General features: G+C 46.4%; 1 protein-coding gene across 2 annotated transcripts in view; it reads left to right on the forward strand.

The window, feature by feature from the left end:
- The window catches only part of Tnni3k (TNNI3 interacting kinase), a 272,604-nt gene that overhangs the window by 244,909 nt on the left and 1,696 nt on the right, over window positions 1–25,999 (forward strand). For both annotated transcript variants that reach the window (XM_032897120.1, XM_032897119.1), the window contains one exon: window positions 22,231–22,310. In XM_032897120.1, coding sequence (XP_032753011.1) covers window positions 22,231–22,310 — 80 coding nt within the window. The remainder of the gene's footprint in view (window positions 1–22,230; window positions 22,311–25,999) is intronic.

A 25,999-nucleotide genomic window follows, 5' to 3' on the forward strand; every position in this document is an offset into this window, starting at 1 on the left:
AGAGCTGCCTGGTGCTGGTAGAGAAAGGGGAGGAGCCCTGAGAGGAGCTGTGGGAGGAGCCATAGAAGGAGCTGTGGGAGGAACCCTAGGAGGAGCTGTGGGAGGAGCCGTAGGAGGAGCTATGGCAGGAGCCCTAAGAGGAACCATGGGAGGAGCTATGTCAGGAGCCCTGGGAAAGCTGTTAAGTGGGGACTGTAGGAGGAGCCATGGAGGAGCTGAGGGAGGAGCCAGGGGAAGGTTTAACTACAGCAGAGGTTTAACTAGAACAGACCAGTTGCTTTCACCCAGCTGGAAGGATAAGAGACCCTTCCAGCTTCCTGTTTTCCTTTTGGCCCCTACGGACCTCACTCTTCCCAGGCACGGAACAGGCACCCATCTGGATGTGACCAGATACAACAATGCTCATTACTGCTCTATGGCATGGCCCAAAGCTCCGGAGACACTGCATGAAAGATCGTGTCTCCCCTAGAGCTGTGTTAGGATCAGTTGTCATAAGTTACGGGTGGGTGTGAGCGAAGTGCAAGTGACTCAGGTACCGCTGATAGCTACCTTGAGCACAACACTGTCCCCTGGAATTGAGGGAGCCAGGTGGCTCTCGATCCATCACCTGTGTGATATTGATAAAAATCGCCTGTTTATGAATGTCCCGTTTTAAATGTCAAGGGAAAGGAAATAAACGGTGCAGTCCCCATTTGAAAAGAGAAAAGAAGAAAATAGCTTGCCCGGTTTTTACGGCCTGTCATTTGCTGATTTCCACAGTGAAAGGTGCAGGATGAATCCGGGATCTACAGAAATCACTGTCCAGCACCTCGGCCATATGTGCTTCTGCTTTTCAGCATCTCTCGCCCATACAATCCATCTGCCTTCATCCCTTAGTGCCTAGAATAACACCTGTCAGGTGGCAGCTTCCCATTTGGGGCTCACTGAATGCAGGAATTAGTACCCGCTGCTCCCAGGACAACTTACCTCACTGATAGGAGCTCCCTGCCATGGTCTTCATCGAGGTGTATGTACCCTGCGGCATGCCTGACTCCATGAAAATGTCCCACCGAAGGTTCTAACCTAAGGATGGGGGTGTTGAGTACCTTGCATGGCCTTTCTGCCTGTCATCCAGGTACATTGCTTACCACAGAAAACCAAGGTGCATTGCCACCTCACTGATATTCCTCATGACACATGAAGAAGTCACAGTTGGCACTTTAAAAGGTGATGCTAGCTTTTGGACTCCTCACAAATCCTTCATCAAAGACTTTTGTTGTTGGAATCAACAGAGAGCTGTGCTTGCTCTGTGCTTGCACTGACGAATCTGACAGGCCTGCGATCACTGCAGAGGAACCTGGAAGGAGGGGCTGGCTGATTGCGAGTACAAGGGTTTCTGATTTGCTCACCCAGAGCCAACACTTGTTGAGCTGTTACTCTAGGAGTCAGAAACACACTAAGGCCACATCGCTTCTCTCAGCGAATAAGACCCTTTCATCCAGAGAAATAACTACTCTGACTAGAGCGGGTCCATGCAAGGTGGAGACAGGGACACTGGCCATTGCTGAGAGCCAACAGATGCTGCTCTACACACAATGAGATCATCCTCATGGTCCCCACATGTGTGGCGAGCCACGCTCTCTGTATCTGTCATCTTCTCCTCCTCTCCATTCTCCCTCCAGATCTATGCAAGCCTGCTTTCATCCACTGCAGCTGTTACTACACACAGGACAGTTCGCTATTTAACTTCCTGTCAGTTGTCTAACGGATGGAGTCATCCTTTTGTTTCAGAGACTCCTGTTTAGGGTTTGAAGAGCTAGATTGATGAGCATTACCAGAGAGAAATATTTTTTGAAAAGTAAGCGGAGCTGGTGACATATTACTTCAGAGTTTAGTGAAATTCAGCAAATCTAATTCTATTATCCTGTCAAATGCTCACATAAAGGACACCTGAAAGCAAACTTCAGATGCATCTGTAAAGACTTCGGGAGCTGCAGACACATCTGTAAAAGCGGGAAGAATCTCTCGCTGACAGGCTATTGTTTTCTGAAGCAAGTAAATAATCTTCCGGCAACTAATTAAATAAAGTTATCTTGGTGCTGCAGTGCCTGCCCGCTCTCCCTGGGAAGGGTTGTCAGGCAGTTAATGATAACCGTGTTTTCTCACAGGTTTCTGGACATTTACATAGGCAGACTCACCCAGACACACCAAAACAGCAGCTCTCGGCATGATTCATGGAGCAGAGTGCACTTATGACCAGATTACTTGAGTCCTTGTTTGTTTTTGCCACCAAGGATGAGATACCAGCTAATAAATGTATTCACTCTGACCAAGGAGCTGGGGGCAAATGGTTGAAAGCATTTCCGTAACGCTCTGCATTTGTCAGAGGTTCACAAGCTGACACACTGGAAGGACCCCATGGCACTCTCAAGCAGCTACTGGTTGTGTCTGGACCTGTGCTGAAACGCTTGCTATTGAGAGGGTGAAGTGAAGTACAGGAGGAGCATCCGCGGGAAGACTCGTTCTAATAGAGCTGTCACCCTTCTCTCTCCTGTCCATCAATCATAAGAAATGGAAATCCTATGTAGAACTTAGCTTTAGTGAAGGTTACACACACTCCAACCACGTATTCTCAGCCACCTGCCAGGGACATGTTCATTCTATCTATCTATCTATCTATCTATCTATCTATCTATCTATCTATCTATCATTATCAATCTATCATCTACCTATTTATCATCTGTCTATCCTCAATCTACCATCTGTCTATCATGTATCTATCATCTATCTATACATGCATCTATCTAGCTTTCTTTCTGTCATCTATCAATGTGTTGTGTGTATCTATCTGTCTATCTGTCTGTCTGTCTGTAGATCTCTGTGTGTGTGTGTCTTTCTCCAGTGGAGAGGAACAAATCTAGGGCCCTGAACATGCTGTACAAGCTCTCTACAAATGAGCCTTATTCCTTTCTAAGGTTGGAGAGCAGGTCAGAACAGTTAGGAAACAGACCACAGGGAGTAGACAGGTGAGTCAAAGGTAACCCAGTCTGTCTAAAGCCAGAGCTGATGGGTGCTATTTTTCAGGACAGCATAGGAAATTCTGCTTGTAACTTGAGCGAGAAAGGAGTTAGCAATGGTGGGTAGCATAGCCTGTTACTAAAAAAACCAGTCTACCCAAACTAGGCATGGCATAGCTTCTATCTCTACTGTGAACACCACACCCCTCCAGTGCGTGTGATTCTACATCCACATGGTCAGTTGTCCCTTGACCTATCCCTGGCCAGTCAAGGCCACTTACTTAGAACTATTCAAGCTCATTGTGGCTTTACTCTGGGTCAGCATGGTCTACATATTTGAAGTGACCTTACTCAAGGTCAGTGTTTTATGCATATTTGAAGTGGCTTTACTTGAGGTCAGCATGTTCTACCTACACGGAGTGGCCTTCCTCAGGGTCACTGCATTCTACATAGATAAAATGTCCATGTTGCCAGTTCTCCAAAATAGAATTGCTAACCTTTAAGTCTACAATAGGTACCACTTCTTCATAAACCTCTGTCAAAATCCAATGGAGGTCCAGAAGCTAGTGTTGGCCGCACATGTCCCCATGAATAGCAAGAAAACGCTATAGTGATTCAAAACCTAAGACCACGATCATCTCAGCTCTCGTGATGGAGACTATGAACAGCCTGCCTCCCCTTCTGCCCCTCACGGCAGGAGTCACTCATTATCTGTCAGGGAGATCATTTTCCATACCTGTGGGTAATTTTTAATGTGTCCTCTATCTGCAGGTCTAATTCCTTTTAAGGGGGTTAATAACATTAATCCCATTTTACAGACGGGAATAAAAGAGCTGAATTATCCTATTTTCCCAGGTCAGAGAGTAAGTCGATGCCTCATTAACTTCCATTAGGATTTTCACGCAACCCAATTCCTACAGAGCTTCTTCCCCAGGATGCTTAATTACTGTCAAGAATTTTCTGGCATCTACCCCTCACTAACACACATCGAGCACTTGAGCCCATAGGTGAACAAGGCGCAGTGCCAGGGGCACAGGAATGCCCAGGGAGTGGAAAGAGGGTCTGCAGAGCAAGCTGCAAGAATGGGCTTGTGTAAGTAGGTGGTTGGTAAGGAGAGTTAGCAGTGGTGGCCTATGGTTGAGACTCCACAGACAGGCTTGGCGATCAGCCGTTCCTCCAGATTCGCTGTGCTCAGTTCCCTAAAGTGAAACACATACCCAGCATGTGTGAAGAGAACTTGAGTGTAGGCTACAACGTGAGAAACTCATGTTTGAAATTCAACTATCTGGAGCCAGAGGTCATAGTTTTCAACAGACCTAGTAGCTGTCGAAATAGGAAGGGGGTGGAATCACCCAGAGGCCTCTTGTGGCACAGGTTACTGGACCCACGTCCTGGGTCTCGGGCTTGGTAGGATGATAGTCCTAGAAACTGCTTTTCCAGACTGCTCACAGGGCACTGAGGCAAATCCAGGAACCCTTCCCTGAGAACCAGGGTAGCAACACTAAGGAAAAGAAGCAATGACCAGGAAAGCAACGCTAAGATTAAGATCTGACTCTTTCCCACAGATTCAAGTTGGGGATGAGTTAGGTACAAACTGGATTAAGAAAGCGAGTCTGGCAGAAGCCTGTACAGATCTTGAGGAAAGACAGCTAATCTAGTAGTGCCAGCTTGTGCAACAAGAACCAGAAAGATAGTGTACTGTGGGGAACACAGGAGTGTTGTGACCAAGTGAGGCAAAAGGAGCTGCTGAGTGACCCCCTGGTGGTTATGGTGGCTAGAAGAATGATTAAGCATGAATAGAGACTTCCAGAATCTCTACATCTTGGATATTTCTCTCCCTGCTATCTCTATCCCTTCCCCCCACCCCTAACTCCGCCAGCATTCACTCCCTGCAACTGCGAGCTAGCCTTTTGCTTTATTTTGTTTTGATTGCTTCTTAGTCTCATGTAGCCCAGGCTGCCCTCAAGCGGCCTATGCAGCCAAGGGTTGCCCTGATTCTCTTGCTTACACCGCTAAGTGCCGGGATGACAAATGTGTAACCTGCCCTATCTAGAGGAGAGAACTCAGGCTCTCTTGTTTGCAAGGCAAACCTTTACCAACCGAGCCGTCCCCACAGTACCCACATGCTACCATTTCTACAACCCCTTCTTCACTTCCCCTGCTCCTTCTTCTGTCTAGAAAGTTATTGCTGAAACCCCAATGTTTTTAAGGCCAAGGGATCGGCAGGATGCACCAGGTATCTGTCCCCACAGTGTGAGCAGACCGTTTTCCGCAAAGCATGATGGATTTTTATAATAAGGGAGCAGAGGCACTGATGAAGGAATCGGTAGCAACTGAGTGAGTGTACATCTTTAGCTCTTCCTGAGTGTGAAGTGCTTTGATCTCTGAGAATAAGTAAGAATTGCTTTTTTAAAAAAATCCACACTATCCTATTCATAATGCCAGTCCTAATATGAATAATAACTTCTCCAAAGCCCTGGGTCTGCATCCAGCCATTGTTAATCTTCCAAGCAGGTGGCTGATACCCTGGTAGAACAGAAACAAAATAAAATGAAGGACATATGTATATCAATATCCGCCAGCAATCGAAGACCACAAATAATTACCATCAGCCTCATTCCCTACCCTTCTCCCCGCAAATCCCCCACGCTGCTGAGATTTGCTGGACAGTGTTTGTTCCTTTTTTTTTTTTCTTTGATGAAATCTGTTTCAAGCGCTATTGGAAACTTGATATAGCAGGTGAAGCATTCAGGCCCATGATGAATCAGAGCCAGACACAAATAGAAGGCTGAGGACTCAAGAGCTTCAAAGAAAGACGGTCAGGGTGGTTCTGCGCTTGGATCTGCTGCCTCCGCTTGCTGGAGCCAGAATCCAAAGGCAGCAGCTGCTGCGGAGCCTGCATAAACAAAGGAAGGAAGCGAGGGCCTAGCCTAGCGTTCCTATGGGAACACGCCACAGCTCCGATTACCAGTCCCCGGATACCACTTCCTTTCACATCCGGGTCTCACATTAGAAGACAGAGAGGTAAGCTTCCTGAGAGATGGATGGGGATGTCTAAAGTAAGAGATTCGTGACTTCTCCCGCCACAGAGTGCAGACGCATCCGGAGGGTACTGTGCCTCACACAGCTGCATGATGGAGTCAGTCTTTCAGAGCGCTCCAAAAGGTTCGTGCCTCAGTCGCTGAACCACAGATTCTGAACCAGTGGGTTCGGGAGAAACTATAGAGGGGATTCAGAATTAGGCTCAGACACATAAAATAAAAGCCTGCCTGATACACAGATTGTGCAAGCCCACGTCCAGAGGTTCAGCTGTCCGACTTCCAGACTAGAATCTGAAGACCCAGATTAATAACGAGTGCAAGGACCCCAGACCTCCCCTACAGCCCTCCACATGGCTTCCTGTAGCCTAGCATCCTTTGGAGCTACTCAAGGATGAATCATACTGAAGTTTCCCTCCTGTCTCGACTTAAGCCAGGTGACCTCAGGCATGTGACATGGTCCGTTCTTGCCATGTTCCCTCCGGGTAAAAATAATCACAAATACAGCACCTTGCCCCATTTCTGCTAGGAAAATTAAGGGATACGAGGTAGAATCAGTGTTATGATTTCAAAATGCCTCACACACGTGATCCTAGTTGAAATGTTCATGAATCCTGTGGATGTGCAAAGGCAAGGAGTTAGTTCTGCATGTGATTTCTGTGGTTCTCTACATCCCCGATGCCACATACATAAAGAAGAGGGAAACTGCACAAGCCATGGTTCATTGCAAAGGTCTGGGTGAGGTGTGCCTGCTGCATTCAACCAATAAGTGTGCCCAAATGTTGGCAGCAGCCTCGTTACCATGATGGCTGGCCACACACAACCATGTAGTTTTGTATCCCCCAAGCCTCTAGTGATTTCCTCAACAGGAGACATCTTTAAAATACACAGTCAATATTATATTAGCAGAGCATCTGTGGAGTGGTGACAGTAATGTCATATTGATTATGACATCTATTGTGACTGCTCCAGCCTGCTTGTACCAGTTTGGGTAACACAAGGAAAGAAGGTCCCTGTGGACCTAAGGAGTTGAAAGACCCTTGCTCTTTTACTGACTGCTAGAAGATCTTCTGTTCCTCACCTCTAAGGACTCCATCTTGCTTTGATATGTGACCGGCTTTGCTGGGTCTGGACTAACTGGGAACTTTCTGTAAGATGGGCACAGAATCTTTTCTTTTTCAGAAATAATGGCAAGAAAACGTGTGAGCAAATGACAGCAAAGTAGCCTCTGAGTGGACCTCATAAAAGAGCTTCCACGTATTTTTATTCTGTGCTATGATTATTCCTTAATTAATTTACTTAGCAATAATAGTAATAATAATAGTAATAATAATAGTAATAATCACAACTTATCAAGGGTTTACAATTCTAGGATACTCACGTGACATCAAATACGTCAGTCATTGAGTGCCCTATAAAGATTTAATTCAGGTGTTGAGTGGAGTGATATAAATAAACTATGTAGGTTGTAGAGGCAGCTGCACTGAAAGGGTGCTCTTGTCATACAGGCACCGAGATTTGATTCCCAGCACCAGCATACCCAGCCTGGCATGCACCACCATAAACTAGGCATGTGGATGTAAGGCTGCAACCCCAGCACTAGAGAGGTAGGGGCAGGAGGATTAGGAGTTCAGGTCATCCTCATTTACATGAGGAGTTGGAAGTCAGCCTGAAATGCTTATGACTCTGTCTCAGAAACAAAACAAAACAAAGCAACCCTGACAAATGAATGAATCATGTAGTATTCTGAAGCAATGGGAGAGGTGGGAGAGTACAGAAAGGGCTGTGGCTTGTGGTTCTACATAGGGTGGCTGCGAAGACTCACCCTGAAGACAGCTGGTGTTTACAGTGCACCTAGTATGTGTTACGATATCATACCCTGTAGGTGTGTTATGGTGATGCTTACTGAACACACACTGTGTTTCAGGCTTTCTTCTAAGCCCTTTGCACTTATGTCATCTGGCATAATCCTCACAGAGGCAGTTGATCTTATTGTCCTTGTGGTGTGGAGGAGAAAAGTGAGGTCTAGGAAGGTACCCCATAGGCTGTGGAGATGCTGGAATTGAAAACCCAGTTCAGTCTGAATTGACACCACAATGCTAACCTACTGTTTGACCTACACACAGAAATTCTGCTGAGAGAAGAAGCTGGACAAGTCTCCAGAAGCTCAGTCCAACCAAAGTCATTTTGCAAACATGAGCTCAGTGCCAAGGCCCAAAGACCAAGGACACAGAGGTAGTTGCTGCTTGGAAGGGGTCGGCTTTCTGGTGTGCCAAGTATTAACGTTTCACTATGAAAGTGGCCATCAAGATCAAGCTGTGAAAAAGCCACGAAGCACTTCTTACCAAATCTAGTCATGTTTCCGCCAACACGGAAGGCCGGAGCAGTGGTGTGATCAGCAAGAAATGTCGAGCCCTGGGTTGCCCAGGACTCAAAGAGCTGTCACAGAACATCAAACAGGAGAGGGCTATCAACCCTACAGGTCTACAGAGAACGTCAGGAGGGCAAGGCACCTGGCAACACCATGCTACTCTGTTATCCAGGATCTGACAGAACGGAACACACAGAGGGAGGAGCAAAGTTCTGCCAGTGTACGGGGAAGCAACAGTCCCAGTGGTTTGGTGTACACTCACTTAAAACAAAAACAAACACATACATCGCTTGTAATTTTTAACCTCTCTTAGGGTGTTTTAGATGATTTGTGGAGATCAATGTTCCGCTTGCTCAAAGAGTTTGGGGAGTTTCAAACTCTTTCCATTTCAGTCTGGCCTGTCATGAAGAACAAAGGAACACGGAATTTCTTGCAGAGATCAGAATTTACACAAAGGAACCCAGGGAAATAAAGCCAACAAAGATGTACTTTGTACTCCCCTCCACCCAGAAGTGAGAGAGAGGACAACTCCATGCATGCTTTGCTACTTGCTGGCTTTATTTTGCATTGACAAAATTGGTTTTATGACTTTCATTTATGCATGCATGCCGCTGCCCATGGTCTAAAGAAATGGCTGACAGGCTTGGGTTCATATGGCCCTGAGATCAAACTCAAGTTCCCTCCCTCATACGCTGTAATTCCTTGAAAATTAGTTAGACTCTCTGAACATTCTCTGTGTAGGGCTATGGTGGCCTATGCTCATTACCAGCTTGACTGGATATGTCACATGACCGTGTGTGTCTGTGACATTATTCAGCGATCTGCTTAACAGAGGAGGGAAAGCCATCCAGATGGTGAGTGTGGAACTAAGGTTCCACATGGAATGGAACAAACCCGGAAACTAGAGGCAGCTGTCGAGCACTTGGAGTCCCTTTTTGTTCTTTCTTTCATCATTTGCTCGGATACGATTGAGGATCTGTTCACTCCCACTGCTGCACACTGAGCACCCCCCTTATCCGCCATGCCACCATGCCTTCGCACGACAGACAGCACCCTCAATCCACTGAGGCACAATAGACCCTTCCTCCCATCGCTGCTCATACCAAATCCTCTGCTAGAAAAGTCACCCGAGATCGAAGACAAAACCACATCCTCATCAGAGGTTTTCGGTGATAGTCACATGGGGATGTATATCTAATGTAAACAGCAACTATGTATCCCTACCCGTTAGTCCTTAGCGGCACTGTTGCATGAGATGCCATGTCAGTGAATGACGAGTGAACGGCCTTCTTTCGTGAAGATGGTGCGAGTTGCTCACAGTCGGGGAGCCAGTGTAGGGGAGCAGGAAGTGCACACGGGACTTAACAACTGCTCAGAGGCAGAGGTTGGTCAAATTCAAACCATGGGCAGAACCCATGCCCTTTCCTGCTTTGTTGCCTTGTGGTCTGTGTTCACTTTTACACAGTAACACCAATAGCTGGGTCATGGAAAGCCTAACATAACCACCGTCTAGCTCTTCACAGACAAAAGCTCACTGTTCTCAATGAACTAAAGTTGACATGAGTCACAGGGCCCTGTCAAGAACTTCACATCATTGTGGAAAACCATGAGAACTACCTTCACATCCACGTGTTCACTTCAGCTGGTCCTGGGACCATATAAGGCACCAGACAAACAAGTTTACAGTGGTGCTTCTCTCCATGAGGAAGCCACATGACTGAGAAGAAACAGGTGAATATGACCAATGGCCTCTGGATAGCTCTATCCTGTGAGAGCAAAGAGTAGCATTGAGATGAGGCTACAACACCAAATTCTTCTTCCATGAGCCAGGCCATCATAGAAGAGCTGAAACCTGTGTCTTTAACTCCACTTTCCTATCATCCCCACAGTGGTAATGAAGATGCTGTCATGGAGATCACTGTCAAATTCCTCTGTCAGTGATGTGCAGAAAGGAAGGGGCTGAACGAGGGGACGTTGTCCTCTATGTGTATCACCACATGGCTGTATCTTTTGCTTACAGCAATGTGGCTTTATGTGTGGTGGCTAAAGAATGGGAGATGATTGCCCTATGACCACAAGCTTGATTATAAAAAGAATCAGAAGTAACCGAAGGTAAATATAAATGAAGTCGTGAAGAAGGAGCCACTGTTCATTCACTCAGTCGTTCCTCATTCATTGATTCATACTTTCCAAATCTCTTGTATCAGGGAAACAATAGAGGATTTGACTCAGACAAACAGAAAGGTTAACACACACTTTCTCTCATACAACTTAACTGCCTACCATCTTTATTGTTTTCCAGTAAACGCAGACCATGAACTGGGTGAGGGGGTGCATGCCTATAACCCCAGCATTCGGGGAAATAAGACAAGAGCATCACAAAGTCTAATCCAATGTAGACTACATAGTCAACTCTGTCTAAAGAGAAAACAAGTAAACAGAGCTGGCTGTTAGCTGCTTCTGCACAGTACACACCAACACAGATGTATAGGAAGGAGGTGGAGGAAGAAGAGTGGATATGAGGAGAGTGGATAAGGAGGAAGTCACTGCTGTAGCAAACCAGTACTAATCTTGTTCTCTCGAAGTGAAAGATGTGTCCAGGAGACTTCCTCAAATTTACTCACATTCCCCACCAAGAAATCTGAGTTAGGGTCACTGGAAAGTGAGAGTGACAGCACCAGCCTCCTCTCTTTGGTGGGTATATATATATATATATATATATATATATATATATATATATACACAGCAATCCACAGGTATATATGAGGCCTCTTAGAGTGACTTCCTAGGGAGGTCAAGGCACACAGGCACAGTACCAAGAACCTTCTGATACTGAAGACAGTAAACTCACGTGCTTCCGTATCTGCATGAGCTGTACACACAAAGAAAACAGGCCAATGAACCAAAGTTGGTTTGAAGGAGGTGCTGGGTGGCCATAAAAACCTAGGGAAAAACATTCAAGGGGGCCAAAAGGAAACACAGAAGTCCTCAGACAGGAAGCCAGGGGAGTAGAAGATGCCATGATGGACAGACAGACACAAAAAGAGAGTTGTGCAGAGGAGAGGTAGGCAGAGGCCCAACTAAGGAGATCTTGTCTTCCACGATGACTGTTGAGTGGTTGAGCAATCATTGGGGATTTTCACCAACAACCTGACATTATCTACTAACATTCTTTTTAAAATTCATCATTGTTCTCTCTCTCTCTCTCTCTCTCTCTCTCTCTCTCTCTCTCTCTCTCTCTCTCTCTTCCCTTTTTCCTTCCCTTCCTTTCCATTCTTGAGCCTTTATGATCAAGAATCCATTAGATGGGGCTGGGCTAGGTCAGCTTCCTCATTAGCAGAGGAGGAAGAGATCACAAGGATAGTGAGAGATAGTGAGAGAGGTGACTGCTGCTGCCTGGCACAGGTAAGACAGGGTTCCCATGAGACACTGAGACTTCTCAGCCAAGGTGCTGGAGCCCAGGTGTGCTGAGGAAGGCACTCTGGGGGAGAGAAAGCTGACACGGAAACAGTGCCCAGCTCTGGGCAGGGCATCCATGAGAGGGGCAATGGCCACACACAGGGTATCAGAGCTCAACAAGGAGATCAGGATAGAGGGCGACAAGAAGAAAGACAGTAGTGGTCTCCCTGGCCTGAGGACAGCATCTACACAGCCATATGTACCATGAGGGGATGTTTGAGCATGAATGCGGGAAAGAAGACGTGTAAGGGCAGAGATGGTATGCAGGTTCGGTGAAAAGAGCTTTGCAGTGGAGATGTTGGGATCTGAGGAGAGTGGGGAGGAAACCACTTAGTGCAGGGGATAGGCCAGTGGGTGTGGATCCTTGAAACAAGGAAAGCATCTACATGAGTGTGGGGTACAAGAGGCCAAGGGAAGAAGTGCAGATGTGTGCAGAGGAATGTGCAGAAGGGGGTGTACAGTTGGCAGCATCGACCAGACTATTGATATCATTATGCAGGTGAGAGCTAGCACAAGTTAGGTCAAGGCCGTGATTGGACAGTAAAAGAATAAGGTGGGGACAAAGCTTTTGTAGGGAGGGAGAGAAGGAGAAGGAGGGAGAATCAAAATGGAGACTGAGAAGGGCGAACCAGATTCCGATGGTCCTGAATTGCCAAGGTAGCTGAGATGGATTTCTGTAGGCAAATTTATCCTATCTAAGTGGGCAGTTTATTTTCTTATCAATTGGTTATAAGTTTACTGCGTGGATGTATTGTACATTGAGTATTTACCATATAAATCTGGTTGTTGGGTTACATTTTGTTGAGTCTTGATATTACTGGGTAGCTGGGACCAGAGCTCCCCGCTGGCCAGGGCTGGCCAGGGTGACTAGCAAGGAGAGCAGAGAGACTGCGGGGGCCAGAATATAGCTGGGCTAACATGGCATGGTGCCTCACTGAAGCCAGCCACCACTGAGATAAATTAAGGTTACTTCTATATGACCCTATCGTGCCAGGACTAACACCAGGGAGTGACTGCCCGGGTCCAGGTGTACCAGGGGTCCAGAGTGGAGTGGCGACTTGTGGGAACCAGTGGTGCCCATTTTTTAATTATATGGAAACAGCCAGGTTCTGTCTGAGAATGAAAGGATCAATGAGGGAAAGAGAGCTGGAGTTGTGGGATGTTAGATGCAAGTGGAAGTGTTGATGTCCACCATGACTGTGAGAAAGACACATTCCAAACATCTCCACATGTGTGTTCCTTCACACTGTCTGCTACAACTGCCTGCCAAGGAGAGGCCTGGAGACCCATCGTTTCGCCATGTGCAGCCAACACCAGGACCTTGCCTTCTAAATTCTACCACTGAAAAGAAACAAGGGCTTGGAATAAAGGACAGGTTTCGGAGCTGAGACTTGGAAATTGTTCTGGAGCCAGAGCAATTAAAGGAAAACAACCACTAAATGCCATGTATAAATCAAGCCAGATTCTCTTTCGATAAGGACCCTTATCAAGATAAGCAGCAAAACGTGAATGGGAGCTGAGAGTACATTCTACAGTCAGTTTCAGGGCCAGTACCGAACACCTCTTGGTTGTTGATGAAACATCTGATTGACAGCTCACTGTTACATTGTTTAGGAAAAAACTTCGCTACACTGTTGCTACAGCCTCTCCTTGTCCTTGAGATTGCAAACACTAAGTATCCGTGGTAAGCAGGACAGAACACCTCGGACTTCCCATGCACGCCTACCTTGCCCTACCCTCCGATGACTGGGCTCCCGGACCCCAACTCTCTCTGCCCTTTCTATTTTCATTTTGGTAAGAAGAGCACACTTCAGGGTGATTCCCCCTCCACTGGTGTTTGGCTGAATGCACTTGCATTTCCCTTCCCCAGCTCTTAGGGTCCACATGTAACACATTCATGTCTGTGTCTTTAGGACATAGCCCAGGCCCTGACATTGCACTTTGTTGGGTGTTAACTACGGGGCTGTGTGGCTAGGGGAACACTTGCTTCTAGAGCCATGAGTATGAAGCAGAAATAGCAAGTGATTTAGCGGTTACTTGGTTGAGTGTGAATTAATTCTGTGTAATTAAGCATGACTCACTCTCTCCTAGCCTCAGTTTCTTCACATGTAAAGGGGCTTCTTAGGTCACGTTAATGCTGTCTGTAAGGCATCTGGCAGTGACATGTAGCCAGAATTCAACAAAGTCAGTTTCCCCTTTCTATGTAAGACTCCAACCTCCCACAGACAGAGAGGAGTGGGGCATCCTGGGTCATATTTATGACTCCTCTATAATATTGAAATCTGAATCTGGAGGATCTCAAGCACTCACTTCATGTCTCAAGATCCCAGTTTTCTTCTTGGTGAAAATAAATTCTGGAAAAAATGGGGCACGGAGGAGTTGGGCTTCGATTTCTGTGCTGCAGGTACCTCTGAGGTATAAAATATAATTTTCCCCTTTCTTTTTTAAAATAACAGGGAGCGTGGGAGGTGGGCTGGGAAGTGTCTGCCTTCAAGGATGTTATCCTTTCAAGGGTATTCCTTGATTTAGCAGTCAGGGCCAGCCCTGCTCATCTGCGATGGTTCGCAGTTCTAACTCAGTCGTACCTGCTAAAATTTCGAGGTAAACAGAGAGATTTGGGGGGCATCAATGTTAAGCACATTGGTGACTCACTAGCTGTCAAGGATTTAGTACACACTTTGAGTGCTTTCCTTATTCATGACTCTTTGGCTAATTACTTTTTCCTTTTTAAAATGGGGGAGCTGAGTGGGACCTTGGACATTTGCCTACTGGCTCACGAAGAGCCCTGAGCTGGCCGATTGCCAAACCTTTCTGGGCATTCACAGGCTGGGTATATCTGCCACTGGAAAAAAAAAACTGATGGGTCTGATCTTTCTGCTGGAGAGATTTTGCACTGATCATTGGCTCCGTAAAGATTTTAGCTATTGCCCATTCTCTGTAATGGCAGCAATCAATTAGTTATAATTTAGTACATTCTTAAAGGCAGGATTTCTATAATGACAAACACAAAACCACAGCCAGGATAGGGTCTTGCATAATAAACAATGTGAACTTAATAGATAAATTAACCAATAAAAGTATATAATTAGACTGTTTCAAAGTGAGGCCAAGGTGTTTGCAATTCTGACAGAAACGCTGCCTTTCCCTTTGTGCGAGAGAGACGATATGAGCAGCGTGGAAGATGCCACGGAGCAGAGCAAGGCATTTATCCCTCGCGGTGCATCCACTTTAAATAGAACAATTTGTTTCCAGCTAAATGCCAAAGGGTTCAGCCAACCCACTCACAGCCTTTTCCATGGCAAGCACTGATTTCATAGCATAAACACCTTTATTAACATTTCAGCCGCACTTTCTCTGCCTTTCCTTTGATTCAGTTCTTCAGACTGGTGTCAAGCAACTAAAATTCTGATAGAAATTATGTGCGTGGACTTCATTTTGAGTGAAAGAAATGACTCCCTTCATGGATGCATTCCCCCTTGGAGAAGCACACACGAGTCCCGACTGGCCAGGATGTTTATACTAATAGCCTTACATAGGATCATGGTTTTGACAGATGACAAAAAGATCCAATAAACACACACACACACACACACACACACACACACACACACACACACACACACACCATTTGCAAAGCTGTGAAGCCCTGGATGGCACTGTCTTATTTGAAGTCCAAATTTCTAATTCTTCCAGAATGCAGGTAGCCTGAGGACATTGTTAGCTCACAAAACCTAATTGGACTGAATACAATGGAAGAATATTTTGCCCAGAGTGTTTAATCACACCAGTCACCTAATGATTTTTCTTGTTGTTCAATGTAGCTAGGGCTGTTTACAGGAAGACGAACCCATGTATACATCTTAGAACATTGCCCAAGATGGGGGCGGGGTGGGAATCACAATGCTGAACTTTAAAAGATCAGTGTGTGTGTGTGTGTGTGTGTGTGTGTGTGTGTGTGTGTGTGTGTATGTGTGTGTGCATGTGTGTAGTGTGTCTACGTATGTGCATGTGTATGTATGTATACATGTGTATATACATGTGTAAGCATACATATGGGTGCATGTGTGTATGTTTCTGTATGTAAATGTGTTCTATATGTAAGGGAATGTGTATGTACACGTGTGTGTGTCTCATTTTTAACATCTCTGCATGGATGGCCGTAGGGAAGGAACAGTGTTCAGTAACCCAAGCAGAGTCAGGCATGAGGAAGATGATTCTACTTCTGCTGGGAAGACAAAGGATATTTACAGTAAGGAACCTGGTGTTCATCTTTACTCACCACATTTCAGTGAGTCCCCAGGTGATTGAGCAGTTGGTGTATGCTGCAGTCAAATAGAGGGCAGTTTACTGAGAAAGTCTGGTTTGAAGATCTGAAGGCCTTTCGCTTGAGCCCTCCTTCAGCATCTTGCCAACCCTGACTGTTGGTGCCCAGCATCTGAACATTATGAGTGGACTTTCCATCCCCACAGTGTGGAGAAAAGTCTGTACTTTCCCTGTTGCCATGGGGGCTTTTGGCAAAAGGTTACAAGCTAAGCAGCGAAAGGCGCATGCAGTCTGCAGACCTCAGTAAGCATAGGCCATTGCTGTCATTGTTATGTCTGTGGTTGAACTTAAGTGTTCTGTGGCTTTTATTCCATTCTTACGTTAAAGTCACAGGTAACTGTATACATTAACCATAACTCACCAAATCACACTCCCAAAGCTTCGGGGGTCACCCAAGAGAGAAGGTAATGAAGAAAGAAGGGTTTCTTGGGGGGGGGTGGCTATTTGGACTGTCACACAGACAGAAGCAGTTAGGGCTCTCGGAGATATTCTGAGAATTCAAGAGATCCCAGAGCCAAACCTGTGATTCATTCTCCAACGCTAAAAGCATTTGGCAGGCCGCAGTTTGGAAACAACAGCTCTGTCTGCTTTGGAGGCTCTAAATGGGACCATTTGGACTCACAGTGACACTGGCTCTTTCTCCAACTCTAGAGAGATGGCAGGAGAGGGTCCCAGTCTGTGCAGACAATACTTTCCTTATTACTTCTTGGACACTGCTTAAGAAACACCTTTCTGGATAAAGAAATAGCACAATGCTGGTTTTAGGAGAGTCTCCCCACTCACCTCTCAACATACGCAAAATGAATACACAAAATGACCTATACAACCCTCTGTGAAGCCTTTCTACCTTCCCCAGAGCCAGCCCCGCACAGCCAGTCCATCAGCCCCAGGGATGGCTTCTGTGAAATGTCTTCCTCACACTCCACTCAGTTTCATATTGGCGGCATTGTGATTCTTCCTCAGAAATGGAGCTCTAAAGGAAACAACCCTTTCAATCGAATAGCATGGGTCAAATGGACCATCTATTTATAAAGCTACAAATGTATAGCCAGGCACAGTGTGTGTGTGTGTGTGTGTGTGTGTGTGTGTGTGTGTGTATGTGTGATTGAATGCTTGTTTATATAAGTGTATATGTACGTATGTAGTATGTGTGAATGTGCATGTGAGTGTGTGTGAAAGAGAGAAAGAGAGAGAGAGAGACAGACAGACAGACAGACAGAAACAGAGAGACAGAGACAGACAGAGAGAAAGGAGGAGGAGGAGGAAGATGGAGAGGGAGAGGGAGAGGGAGAGGGAAAAGGAGAAGGAGAGGGAGAAGAAGAAGAAGAAGAGGAGGAGGAGGAGGAGGAGGAGGAAGAGGAAGAGGAAGAGGAAGAGGAAGAGGAAGAGGAAGAGGAAGAGGAAGAGGAAGAGGAAGAAGAAGAAGAAACTTATCCCTGGGTGAGAGTCAGATAAGGAAGATCATGATCTTCTGCCTAAACGGAAGCTGGCATCTCACGCAGCTTTGTAATGTGCTGGGTTCTCGCCAGTTCACACTGCCTGGGAACACAAGGAACAGAGTGGCCAGAGACATTGCCTCTGTGACTCCCAGAGACACCTTTGTACCTGGCTCCAACCATTGCTTTGGCTTTCACACTTCCTGGGGGTAGGATGACTAGGACCCTTTGGGAGCTGCTCAATTTGTTTTCAGACTTTTGACTTAACTAGTCACAATGCCTAAGGCTCAGCCTAACCCTGTAGGGAGAGTCACCCAGAGGGACTGATGCTGACTCCTTCTGAATGTCCAGCCACCTGGCCTTTGACACACACCTCCCCTTTCCACTGGCCAAGCAAGAGTGAGAATCTGCCTAGGGCCTGCTGGAAGCTGATGTGTGTTCTACCCTGACACCTCCCCCTCCCCACTCTATTCTTATCATAAAGCAGAGCTATGTAAACCCACCACTCTTACTCAACTTTGGTGTTCTCTAGTAATAGAAGTAGTTTCAAAAGAGTATAGAAACTCTGCCCTCTCTCTTCAGGACATTGTTTAAGATAATGTCCACTAACCCAGAAGCTGAGGCAGTAGGCTCTGTAGCACCCTCATGTGAAGAAGCGGGGCCCTGGCTGGGAAGTCCTCCCTCTTCACATACTGTTCTGTGACCAGTAGCTGTGTGGCCTTACATACGTCTTGACTTGTTTTTCACTCAATAACTTTTGCACAGCGTCCTTGTCCTTCACGTCACCGACTGCATCTATTTCAGCCAATGGCACTAGCTGTACCTGTGCAAGTTGCAGGACCCATGTGGGTTGTTTACTTCGAAGTGAAAGCTGTTCAGTACTAGCATACATTGTATAACACTGTACAAAAACAGCTTTAAAACCGTCTCGTCCTCTTCTTATAAAGAAAAAATTACCTTACACTCACAAAATATACAAATAAGATTTCTTTGTCACACACACACACCCATACCCATACCCATATACATATACATACACCCATACGCATACATACACGGAAACATAGTCCTCCTCTTAGGATAAGAAGGCTTCCTAGTTTCAATACTGGCTGAAACACTCCAAGCTGGATGTGGTGAGTAATGCCTACCATTCAGACACTTGCAAAGTGGGGACGAAAGGATCCAGATTCAAAGTCATGCTCAGCTCCGTTGTAAGTCAGAGCCCAGCACAGGCTACCTGAGATCCTGCCTCAGAACACCCACAAGCCGGAAACCAGTGGAACTCTCGGAAGCCAGGGTGTGCCTTACCTGCCATGGGCTCACGGTTGCGGGCTCTGGCTTGCTGGTTGCTGTGGCAGTAGACCAGCCATGTTTTTGCAGTCACTACTTCAGCCCAAGTCCTGGTACCCAAATTAAACGGAACACCTGTGGAGACATGCTGAAGGTGGAGGGTGCATGGGTGTGACGAGCTAGCTGAGTTGACCGGGGGTCTAGTTTCTTCTTTTGTTTGACCTGAGGATGACTGGCTTGCATCTGTCTGACATCTGAGAAGAGAGACCCATGTGCCAGTGTGCAGGGCATCTCCTGGGGGAGGTCAAGTTCCCTGGCATGAACTGCATTCAGCCGCTGAACACCCAGGGTGTCCTGGAGATAGGCTTTTCTTCACAGGAAATCAGATAGTCATTGGGCAATAAAGTATTTATTCCCCATTACCTCTTGTTGCCAAGGCTACCGCACAAAGCACGTTGCTTAAACGGAGCTATAGTCCAAACAGGACCACATACACACGCTGAAAGAAGAAATTAAATTTTAAAAAGTAAACCAACCATCTGTAGCCAGAATTATGTGCTATTTACTATTTAATGTTGATTGAGGTGACTCTGTCATGCTCTGAATCAATAGAATTTTCTCTCTTTAGTCTTACCCTCCCTCTAAGAAACCTTCTTTGCAGCTTGAGGAAGTGAGCCTGGAGGTGCTGTTATTTTTGAGGCAGTCACGTCTGAGCCAATGCTAGCTTTCAGAAAACTGACTTCTCTAAAGGTACGGCTGCGAAGCCCTTGATTTTATTTAACACACTTTCATTCTGACCGTAAAGTCTGAAGAAGCCGTCGAGCGTCCAACACTATTGAACAGGATCTTGGTTCCACTCCGTGTAGCTGACTTCGACAGTATACAAATGCAGGCAGTTTTACACCAGAGCAGACTCACAGTGGCACTGCGATTACGATGTCAGGTACTGAGGGCGCGGAAGGTGTGGAGCCCATCTCCATGGCTCGTCACAAAGCAGACTCACCTGGAAGGACACCAATCTCAAGCAACGCTTACCATTTCCTAAACTCCAGCACCGAGGAGCTTTTCATTCTCCCAGTAAACCTCCTAATACAGATGCATGACGTAGACCTAAGTCAGTTATGGTCATAGAGGAACCAGCAAAAGACACATAGTGCTAACCCAGTGGTACAGAGTAGAATGCCCATCCTTAGTCATAACACATAGAATGCCCACCCCCCACCATAACATATAGAATGCCTCCCCTAACCATAACATGTAGAATGTTCACTCCAGGCCATAACATACAGAATGCCCACTCCCGGCCATAACACTCCCTGCTTCCCCTCAGGGGCAAATGAGACGCCAACATAGACATGTAAGCAGGGTGCACAGTTTAGCCACAGTCCTGAGGAATAGAATACTTGGGGATGTTTAGAAATCTAGTGTCAGTTACTATGGCCAAACTTGTGTTGATGTGGGGCCAGGGGCCTGGTGAAGAGCAGGAGACTCTAAGACTCAAAGAAGGCAAATACAGCCACAGTGGAACGTTCAGGCTTCCGACCTTTTAGACCTAGGTTGAGCCGGAACGGGCTGACCTAAGGTTTTTGCTATGGATGATGTACCAAGGGGAGGAAGGGTTGAGCGGCCTGCATCATTTAAGAATTCATTCATTGATTCGCTTCCTCAAAACTGTTGGTGGGGCTTCTTCTCTGTGCCAAAGTGACTCTGAGGGTTGAGGGCACATCAGGGAATAAGAAAGGAGTCCCAGCTTTATTGTGCATTGAGATATAACTGTCGGTGTATACATGAGCAGGGAATAAGCACGTTCCATAATAAATAAGACCGTCATGAAATGGAATGACCCCAGCAGAGGATGGGCTACTTTGGGATAGCCATCACCGGAGAAGAGGCTGAGAAAGCGGCAAGTGAAATGAACTCTTCGTGACAGAGGAGCCTGCCCTGGGTGAAGGCAAGGCAGATGCTCTCAGCCAATGAGGATCTGGGGCCCCCAGGAGGAGGGCTTGAGGGCAAGTTAGCAACGTGGAGGCTCCAACTTGGAGCCGGAAGGACTCGAAGGACAGAGCAGAATATGTTGTCGAGGAGGTAGGATCTGGTGAAGAAGACAACAGAGCATTCTCACTGTGTCCCAAGTGGACCACGAACCCACTGGGAGATTTAAACAAGCAGACATCTTAACCCACTTTACATTTCAAAATGAACACCGTGGAAAATATGGAAAGAATGTATCACTCAGCGACACAGGTGAAAGCCGAGAGACCAATTAAGAGAAGAACTGCCTAAGTCCCGAGCAGAGAGATTCCCCTTAATAGAAGTGAGATGGCTCGAGCTCGCAGTGAGCCAAAGAAGCAGCGACCGCAACGCAGACTGTGGAGGATACTCCAGAAATGTTGGCTGATGGCTCTGGCTGACATCAATGGCAGGGACCGAAGTCAGGGAGGTGGCTGGGAGCTCATGTTGTGAAGAGTTCTGTTGTGGAGCCCTGTGGAGTTGGGAAAGGTGGTTCTGGGCCCCTGGGGGTAGCTCTTCTGAGATTGCTGCTGTACGCTATGTGCAAGGGCTGGGAGAGGTGACAGGGAGGGAATGGGGTTGGGCGGGGGCTGACTGTACATGCCGGGTGTGAGATCGGGAACTGGGAAGGAAGTGTCACCTCTTAGACAAACCCAAGTGGAAACTGGGGGAAAGAGGAGGATCAGGGAACGCTGGGGAGATGCACACCTGAGGGGCAGGTCCGTGAAGGCTGTGGGATGTAGAGGTCTAGGCCTCTGGAGACCCTGTCCTGGGATTCTCTAGTCTTGACTGTGATTAAGAAGATGGTGCTGCACTGATTCAGAGTTAACCAAGGTACTGGGTGTAAGGGCCCCGCTTACTACCCCAGTCCTGCGGAGGCTCCATTTCACAGTAGGGCTCAGGGTGTGTCACCATTATGTTACCAATTAGACGTTCACGTTCTTAGCTGCTTTTAAGTAAAGATTTCAGTATCTGCCACATCTAGACCCTATCCTCCCTTTGTCTATATCAAACCACTAAAGCAAGGTCGTCTCTTTCTGCACAAATGCAAAAACTAAGGTTCAGGTAGAGTGCGTCCCCACCGTTTCACGCTGGTAACCATAACCGATAAGAGAACGAGACTTTAGTCATTGTTCTAACTCAGTCTAACAGTTCTGAGCTCACCCCAAACAAGATGTTATAAACCCAAATCATGGGGACATCGCATTGACATTTCTCGGGATCTACACTGGGTGACTGAATTTTGTTTTACATATTTCATGAGCCCAGCATCTCGCATGTAAAACTGAGTCTCATTCATTTTCTAGTGTCGGAACACACTCTAATCCGGGCCTGTCTTTGGAGGAGATGAATAGGGGCACCCAGTATTCAACTGTTGACAAATACGGTAAGCAACCCACATCAAGGGAATCATTGCTGGGGGGTGGAGCTCACTCGTTTTGGTAGCATTTTGATAGTGAGGGAGACATTTTTATATTTTATAATAGCCAGGAATGATAGGTAATTTTAAAATACTATACGGACTCTAACTCGGATCGTGAAGTCTTTATAACTCCACAGTTATATTCAAGCTTAATAAAGCACGTCAGACTCTGCCAGAACGTGAGTGTACATGAGTGTGGGTGAGCATGTGTGCGCGGGTGCCCATAAGTGAGCATGTGTGTGCATGTGTGTGTGAGTGTGCAAAAGTGAGAGAGTCTGAGTGTGAACACACTGAGTGTGGACGTATGTGAGTTCGAGGGTGCATGCATGTGTGTGTAAGCAGAATGCACAGAAAGTATATGATCCTAAGTCTGCATGGGAGTGTGCACAGAGACTGCGAGTGTGAATTCGTGTGCAATGAAGTCCTAAGAAGACGCAGGGTCTTTATGTAAATAATCTCTGGCTCTCCTGGCATTATAGACCTTTTACCATCATTTCCCTAGACCTACTCGCTGCCCCTGAGCCCCCCTCTCTGCGTACAAGGAGAAGAACATAAAGGAAAGCTCCCACAGTTGCATCCCCCAGGAGGGTTCCTCACATGGGCTGAGCACAGCAGGGTTTAAAGCAATCCATCCATCCAACCCTTCAAACAGCTGGCAAGGAGGCACAGGAGAGCAGCCTGGGCCAGCCTCAGAGGACTGTTCCGCAACAAATTAACACGGCTCTTTGAAATAATTAAAATTTGAGGCTGGCCTCTGGAAGCCAAGGGAAAATCAGACACCTTCAACATCAGCTGCAGTAGGGTGTTTGGATAAATTGAGAGTTCCTGTAGATAAATATCACATATTTAATATTTCCTATTAGAAATATCATATCGTCTAACCTTAAATACCATCATCTAGGAACAGGGCCCTGATATCCTTTATTAGCCTTTATGTCAGAGAAGCTCTACGTTAGTTCAAATATTAGTCCAATGGCCCACTTTTTCATGGCCACTTTGAATGCATGGAGGAACTGAACACATCAGTTAAAGGCAGCAGATTTGTTCCTAGGGCTGTGTTTCAGGATAGAAGGAACTGGCTTCTCTGGTTTCAGTGGCTCTACACCCTAGAGCCCCTACATTACCAGATTCATGCCCTTCGTCCATAACCATGGAAAATCTTGAAGAAACCAAGGATGAATTCCCTGGATTAGATGTACTACAGTGAGCACCGGCCATCTTGAGAACCTTGGAGTAAAGGGCTCTGTTCTCCTAGTATTTGTTAGCATGCAGACCAGCTCTTGTCACTGGCTTTACAGAGTAGTGGGTAAGCCCAGGATCCTTCAGCAGGGAAATATGTTCCAGGAGTCACAGCACCCCATCTTTCAGTAGATGACACTGTGTTTTCTCAAAGTTTCATGGCAGCATAAGGTCAGTCTGTGCTCTGTGGTCCTAGCAGTAAAGCCTTCCATGAAAGGTTCAAGGTGAAACCGCTCTTTACCCCAAAGATGATAATAATAATAATAATAATAATAATAATAATAATAATAATAATAATAATCAGCTTTTAAAGAATTCTAAATTTTTTTTAAATAGATTCATTTTATTTTACGCGCTCCTTGTTTGCATCGTGACTATGCACCGCATGAAAGCCAGTGCATGACGAGCAGAGCAGAACATCAGATCCCCTGTGACTAGAGTTTCAGATGCTGTAAACCACCACGTGGGTACTGGGAATCAAACCTGTGTCGCCTGCAAGAGTAGCCAGCACTCATACCTGCTAGGCATCTCTCCAGCCCCCTGGAGATTTCTTCCTAAAGGAACAGAGAGCCAATCAATGTTTCAGAATGAATGGGAGACAGGTACCTGAGTCCCTATCCTGAGCCGAGGACTACTGGCAGTTGGCGAGTCCCAACAGGTTTGCCATGCTCAGAGAACTCCCAAAGATGAAGTGGAGGAATACTATACTGATAATATAAATGTCTGCCTCTCCTAAACATCTCTGTACCAGGTCCAGGAGAAAGCATTAGGGTGTTTGGATGGACGGAGAATTCTTATAGAAAAGACACACATAATTTTGCTTCCTACTAGAAACAGCTTTTCGCAAGTCAGCATTACCCTTTCCTTTCTTTTCTATTTCCTTTTGCCATTTTCTTGTTGTAGGCAGTATTTCTCTATATACCCCCAGGTTAGCCTCAAACGCATAGAAATCTTCCATTTCCCAGACTGGAAACTCTTCCCAGACTGACTTTACTTTCAATTCCTACAAGAGCAACCTCATGAACTTTAGTCTTTCAGTTTTTTTATGTGATTTTTCATGTATTCCTTCATAATTTCAAGGGTGTTTACAATGTACTGAGATCATGTTTACTCTCCCTGCACTCTCCCTACGCAGATCCTTGTTTCCCCTGTATACACACCCTGCACTGACTTCAGATCTTTCTTAGCAACCTTATGAATCCGTTCAGTGCATTCCATGTGTGAATGGATACAGGACTAACCACTGCGGGGAGCACGGCCAACCTACCAGGACTCTTGCCAATTGCCCTTAGTCCTCAACCCAGAGTAGGGACTTATACACCTGTCTCCCATCCATTCCAAACCATTGGCCTGATGCCATGCAGGTCGTGTGTGTGTGACAGCTGCTGTGACTTCATGTGTGCTGTGCTGCCTAGTTTTATGTCAACAAGACACAAGCTAGAGTCATAGGAGAGGACTCAATAGAGAAAAAAATACCTCCACTAAGATCAAGCTGTAGGCATTTTCTTCATTAATAATCGATGGGAAGGACCCAGACCATTGTCAGTGTGGTTGTCCCTGGACTCATGGTCCTGGGTGCTGTAAGAACACAGACTGAGAAGGCCACAGTGAGCAAGTCAGTAAGCTACACCCCCCACCCCCTCTGCCTCGGTTCCTGCCTCTATGTTCCTGCCAGGTCAGGACAGATCTTAGCTCCTGTCCTGACTGATGAACAACAGTGCTTTGGAAGTGTTAGCAAATAAACCCTCAACTTGTTTTTGGTCACGATGTCGTATCACAGTAGTAGGAACCCTAACTCAGCAAACTGTCATGGATCCGTCATGTCCAGAGGACACTGTTCTGCAGGAGTCCTTTGCTTGCACTCTTCTGCCCCTCTTCCATGCTACTCTGTGAGCTAGAATCTGTGGTCTGTTTGTTTAATAGGCAGAAGTAGAGTGTGGAAGTAAAACTGAACCTACAGCTCTGCACTCTTCGCTTCAGACTGCCTGCCTTAAGTGATAAAACACAGAGACGGATTCAGTCTCTTCCTGGAATCCGCAGTCAAGCTCTACTTGAGCTCTTCTTCAGCTTACCAAGTGCCCAAGCCTTGAAACTGGCAACCGGACATCAGTGTGGAACACCCACCTCAGTGGCCCGCTGACTTTGTCACTCATCCCTGAAGTACAGACTACCCACTGCGGGAGCCATATCAACCGCCAGGTTCTTACTGGAGTCAGTGCAGTGAGAAGCGCTAACACAGCCCAAAGCACTGAAACTGTGTGTACATGGCTAGCTTAGTAAATATCTGTCCATGCCCAGAGTGACACTGAGATTCAGCTGGCAAAAGAAATATTCTTACCTACAGTGTTGATTCTGTTTTAGTGACTATCAAATAAGATTTAGTAATGTGGGTCAGCTTGCTCACATACAATACA

Source organism: Rattus rattus, chromosome 3 (assembly GCF_011064425.1).
Source record: "Rattus rattus isolate New Zealand chromosome 3, Rrattus_CSIRO_v1, whole genome shotgun sequence".
Classification (NCBI taxonomy): Eukaryota; Metazoa; Chordata; class Mammalia; order Rodentia; family Muridae; genus Rattus; species Rattus rattus.